Source organism: Erpetoichthys calabaricus, chromosome 13, assembly GCF_900747795.2.
Source record: "Erpetoichthys calabaricus chromosome 13, fErpCal1.3, whole genome shotgun sequence".
Lineage (NCBI taxonomy): Eukaryota > Metazoa > Chordata > Cladistia > Polypteriformes > Polypteridae > Erpetoichthys > Erpetoichthys calabaricus.
The window spans coordinates 38,181,579-38,187,806 of record NC_041406.2 but is presented as its reverse complement, the minus strand read 5'-3'; the positions used below and the strand labels follow the sequence as shown (position 1 = coordinate 38,187,806).

At 34.0% G+C, this 6,228-nt stretch overlaps 1 protein-coding gene across 1 annotated transcript in view; it reads right to left on the bottom strand.

Moving 5' to 3' along the window:
- Positions 1–1,388: 1,388 nt before the first annotated feature.
- The window catches only part of rp9 (RP9 pre-mRNA splicing factor), a 25,417-nt gene continuing 20,577 nt past the window's right edge, over positions 1,389–6,228 (bottom strand). Inside the window, exons 5-6 of the mRNA XM_028818135.2 lie at positions 5,597–5,658; positions 1,389–1,991 (exon numbers count right to left, since the gene is read on the bottom strand). Coding sequence (XP_028673968.1) covers positions 1,805–1,991; positions 5,597–5,658 — 249 coding nt within the window. The 3' untranslated portion in view covers positions 1,389–1,804. The remainder of the gene's footprint in view (positions 1,992–5,596; positions 5,659–6,228) is intronic.

Genomic DNA, 6,228 nt, shown 5'->3' with positions numbered 1-6,228 from the left:
ACAAATATACCCAAAAATAAGATGTGATATTTTGTGCTTTTGCTTCAGAAACTACTTTTAATAACAGGTTCAAAAAGACTGCATATACTGTCCTAATATTTAGTTGAGGACATTACTTACGATAATTAACACTAAAAAATTATAAATGCAAATGCATTAAAAATAATTCTACTGATTTATATGATAAAATAGTACAGCATTTCCCTCCTAGGACATCTCCATCCCTCTGTTCATACATTAAATGCATATACAAATAAATTTCAATGCTGTAAATCTTACACATCATCTTCATTAATGGCATAGTCACTGAAGTGAATTAATCGATTACTGGGAGCTAATTTTGAATCTTGAACTTTAAATTATTATAAACTGGCCCAATTTCTATAGCCTACAGTGCATGTGAATTCATTTGAAACTTAAATGTGGAATGTGATATACAAACCATACATATAGCTGCCTGGAACAATTATATTTATTCAATATATTGCATACATTTGCCACTACCTCCCACAAAAAAAATAACTTTATACAAACGAAATAAAAAATTGTATTTATGGATTGAAGTGCCCTCACAGTTTAAAATTTTTCTTTCTATTAAAAACACCATATGCCTTCTTAAAAGTCTGGCAGCAATTCAATGATATCCAAACAGGCCACCTATAGTATGTTCTAAATTTTTTATTTTTTTTATTTTGAGTTTTTAATTTATATTACAAAAAATAAATATTTTGCACTGCAAAAGGTGAATTTAAAGCTTTGCCTTAGGTAATTTTACCAGCATTTAACATCTTTCTATTATAATAAAAAAAATCTTGGGATGAGACGAGACTTTTTAGCTTGGGACAAGATGTGACTTTTTCAGAGAGATGCTTTCATGTCCCGCGAGACGAGACTTTGTACCAAGAGATTTAAGCACGCCCAGGGCCGGAAATAAAAGACAAAGAGTAGAACTTTGTAAAAAATTCAAAAATGTTGGCGCAACACACGTGCAGAGCAGGTTAGAGATAATAAAAGTACTAAAATTTAAAAGTCTCAAAAGAATGATAGTAAAGATCGCATTTGTGCAAACAAACAGAAATTACTCGGTGAAATAACGCAACAGTGAAACGAGATCAAATATATTGTTCAGATTTAAACTTTAAGTTGGAAACTTGTAGATCGTCTAATTCGTGTTGCTATCAGGAAAAAGTAACGTTTTTTTGCCAATGAAGAGGCGTATCCTTAAGAATTAAAAGATTTGTTGTTTGGTGAAAGTGAAATCCGCATACGTGAGTGGCAGAGACATGAAGTGGCTGGCGCGTAGCACAGGCCGGGAGGGGGGGTGTTGGCAAGCAAGGCGAGCAGGTGGGGGCAAAGCCCCCTAGTAAGAAGTTAATAATCAAAATCCATTTGTTTAAGGCAATGTTTAATGCAAGCAAAATTAGCTGATCAATATTGATCTGTAATACATCCTTATACATGTGGTAGAAATGTATAAAATAATAAAAAAAAAAGTTTGTACATAGCTTGACAAGGGAAAGACGTATATACAATTCAGATAACACATTTTGTCAGAATGTTTATCACCAACTATACGTTTCCTGGACACACAGAACACTATTCAGTCCTTCACACTGGAGCACCACTGGTCTGGATGTGGACATAGTAATCCATGAACCCATGACCCTCTCCACAGTATGGGCAGTGTCTTTTCATGAAACTCTGCTAGGTGACGTGTTATGTCCATTCCATTTATCCTAAAGACGTATTTTCAGAGCCATTTACTATCTTCAGTTTTTGTTGGAATCTTAAGGCCACTGAATAGTCAGTCAGTATCTGAACAACTATTAGATTTAGATTTGTGTTTATGTTTCTTTTTTCTCTTTTCCTTTTTCTTCTTTTCCTTTTTCTTCTTCTTATGCTTATGCTTTCTGTCTCTTGAATCTGAAGAACCGGTGCTGCTCTCGGATTCAGAGGTGGTATCTTCTAGCAACTGCTGTAGTTGTTGTATCCTAAAGTAAACAAATACAGGGATAAATTAAGCAAACAAAAAAGCTGAATGTCTTTCATGTAGGACATTTTTAAAAGACAGGTATATCATTGGTTCTGACATTTTCATTTCTATGTAATAGATAGGTAATAAAAACTAATGCATTCCTAAAGCATATCTTATATTCATATCAAATAACATACTGGATAAATTTATTTTTTCTTGACTAGTGAGTAGAAATGCTGTGTATGTGTCACCTAGTGGAATTTTATAAAAGATTTTCAAATAAGTTTGCTCCACAATTTTTAGCAACATTTATATGAAATAGAGGTACAACAAAAGTCTACCTCAAATGTTTTGCCAAGTATTAATTACTGTCTTTCCAAAGAAAATAAGACTTATTACAATACAATGTTCATCATACAGAACAAACTCACTTCTGTATAATGACGTTAAAATCCTCTCCTAAGTTCTAGCTAGAATGATTAAGAAAGTGTTTCCTTCTGTAACATCACAAGACCAAACCAGATTTATTAAAGGTAGAAACTTAGCTTCTAATCTTCGATGTTTGTTTAATGTAATATATTCACCCATAAAATCTAACACACCAGGGACATTATCATCTTTGGACACAGAAAAAGCATTCGATATGGCTGAATGGAGCTACTTATTCACCACATTGCACAAATATAGATTTGGCCCAAACATACGTGCATGGATAAAACTTCTTTATTCCAGTCCAGAAGCCTCTGTTTGTATTAACATTATGTCAAACCACTTCCAACTAGAGTGTGGTACTCGACAAGGATGCCCCCATCACCATTGCTTTTTGTAGTTGCTACTGGACATTCACTTTCGAACTGCATCACAGATAAAGTGGATTATCAGAGTAGGACTTGAACAGAAAATATCACTTTATGCAAATTACATGGTAATGTATATATAAGACCTACGAACTTCTGTACCAGCAGTCCTTATTGCACTAACAGAATTTCAAAAATATGCGGACTCAAAATTAATTTGAACTTTTTCCAGTGAACTCTCTTGCACACAATATTAGACTGGACACCTACCATTCATTTTAGACAGATCAGTTTAAATGGCTCAGGGTAAACATCACAATATAAATATTTTCAGCAAAATTTTACTATCAGCATGGAAAAATTAAATAAGATGTGAACAGATGGTCTACCTCCATCTCAAATTAGCAGGGAACATCAACGCAGTCAAGACACATTACATTAACAAACAAATAAAAACCTCATATTTGGAATTTGAAACATCCACACATCCAAAGGGTGACTCTATGATGACCTAAAGCAGAAGGGGGCATGTCATTACCCAACTTCCAATTTTAATTACTGGGCTGCAAATATACAAGCTATAAAGACCAGGAAATTAACACAAATTCATGGATACACACAAGCCTGGTCTGTAATAGAAATTAACTTTTGTTGTACTTCTTTATATGTCTTGTTTTGTGCCCCAGTAAATACAAATTATCGTCAATATACCAATAATCCAATTGTCCATCAATTACTCAGAATATAGAACCAATGCAGGAAGCACTTCAGGACAAAGAAGTTTTTTTTTTATCTGTTGCACCTCTATATAATAATCACTTTTTCCCCCCCCACTCTCTCAAACCTACACAGTATTTAATGTTTAAAAAATGCCCAGGACTAAAAGTTAGAGAATTGTAAATAGATAATGTTTTTGTATCTTATGAATAATTATGCTTCAAATTTAAACTTCCCATCAACATAATTTTCCCACTACTTTCAAATCAGAAACTTTGCTAAAAGGAAGCACTGGTTAATCTTAAAGACTCACACGGCATCTCAATAATATATAAAAATATCTTAAAGTCCCTTCCTTTCAAAGATCCCAGGGTACGGTGGGAAAAGGATCTTTCACATATTTTGGGCGTGCACCAAATTAAAATCTTTCTGAACAAAAATCTTTGAATGCCTAACAGACCGCCTTGGTGTCACAATCACTCCTGACCATATAACAGCTGTGTTTGGTGTAATCCCGGATGGGTTTAAAGTGGATGAGGACAAATTGATTGTAATTGCCTTTACCATACTACTAGCACGTAAAACATATTCGGCTCAATTGGAAGAATCTCAGCCCACCTGTTATTGGTTAGTGGGTAACTGATGTTCTATATTATTTGAAATTGGAAAAAAATTCTTACTTAAAGGTAAAGTATCGATATAAGCATTTATATCAGGGAAAGGGACATTCTCCCTTCTTTCTTTAAGGTTTTGCTCTTGCTGGTGGCTCTCCTTTTTTGGGTGGGGGTTGAATTCTGGTTTCTTAAGTTTGACTTGATCGTATGGAATGTTATTTTCTTTGCTGTACAGGTTAGACATGGTCATATTGAATGTTATTTTCTTTAAATAAAATTAAAAAATGCTGTTTATGATGACAAAAAATTATAGATCTTTCCATTAACACAAGACAGCCTGAAGCACGAAGTCTTAACATATGATGTTAATTAAGCTGCTCTGTATAATTAAACATTAATGCAAATAAATGTAGTAGTTTACCCCATCTCCTATACTATGACATGATACCCACAAGACAGATCAGGGTCACAAAAATGGCAATGTGTTTCAAGAAAATTGGACGTTGTTTGTAGTTTTAAGTTTTTGTACATATCTAAAAAGATGTAATATTTGGAAGGAATGCTGCCTATCAAAGAAAACGAATTTGCATTGTTGTCTGTAACATATAATTAATTAAAAAATTGAAATGAAGACCTGGCTAATAATGATTTAATAAAATGCTAGGATAATATATGTTGGGGAAGAAATTGTGAGCAGTTGGCCTCAGGTTGGCAGGTGCATGGGAGAGTAATCCCCACTATTATCCACAAGTGTGTGTGGAAAGGGAAAAAGGCAAGCTGGGATGTGAACCATTTTGGTGCTTGTTTGTGTATCTGTAGTACTTGTGACCTTCGCAGTGGCCCATACTGCATAGTAATTTGCTTGTTCTGTTATGAAGTAGAACAATATGCCTGTTTGTCTCTGGGCTCAAACTGCTCACCCTGCGCAATATCCATCAGTGTCTTGTTGTTTGTTACAGTACTTTTTCACCACAGCAAGACAAGTGCATATCAAGATAAGTCATTCTTAATCATCATCATCATCATCTTCCACAAATAACGGCAACATATGGACAGATGCTACATTTAGACTTATAGCAAGGTAATGCAAATGAAGTGGAGCTAAACATTACAGCGTATGGTTTCTTTTTAATTAATGCTTTAGTTCTGTGTTTAATCAACCTTTGTGAATGGTGTTTCTCCTTGCATTATATGTTTTGTAAGTTGTACTTGTGGCACTCTTTTGTCACACCATCCTATGTATGTTTCATGTGCGAAAATATTCTTTTACCAAATTAGATACAAAATAAAGTTCCACAGAAAGACTACCATAGCACACACTGATCCGGATTTATTTCCAATATATTAATACAACTTTTTATCAAAACCTTTTTTGCATTATCACTTCAAACATATTTCATGATATATTAGAGCAGTGAACAACAATGATCCAAATGAGATTTAACCACATTTACAAAAGGTTATGTTAACATAAATTAACAACAACAAAATACCTTAACTCTTTTTCATGTCGTTTATTATCTCTTATTAAATCATACATCGGATCTTCATGAGCCTGAGGAAAGGGGGAAAAAATATATATCAGTGCTTGTTCTTCACTTTTTAAGGAGCCTAAAGAAACCAGATTCATTTACCACAAACAATGCAACTGTTTTTAGGGAACTATGTTGATTATGCATAAATTTAACAGAAATTTATATAAATTTTTCAAAATAATGAATTTATAACCCTCTAAAAAAAAGGAGGAGGTGTAAGTCTGTTCTGATTCCCTGCCTACATAATTAAACCAACACCTGTGTGTTTTTACTCTAAATATTTGAAAGGGAAAGCAGCTCAGTTATAGGATAGCCTTCTGTGACATGTGTTCACTTAACAAGTTTATGAGCGTGTGCACGTTTGTTAATATTCGGTTGCAAGAGGCATTTATAGTATACTTTTGAGTTATATTTGTAGTACTAGGGTGTTGTACCGTGTTAGCCATTATGAATGTAGAGAAAAGCCAAGCAAAATGACACCTTTTATTGGCTAACTAAAAAGATTACAATATGCAAGCTTTTGAGGCAACTCAGACCCCTTCTTCAGGCAAGACATAATCATGAAGAGGGGGCCTGAGTTGCCTCGAAAG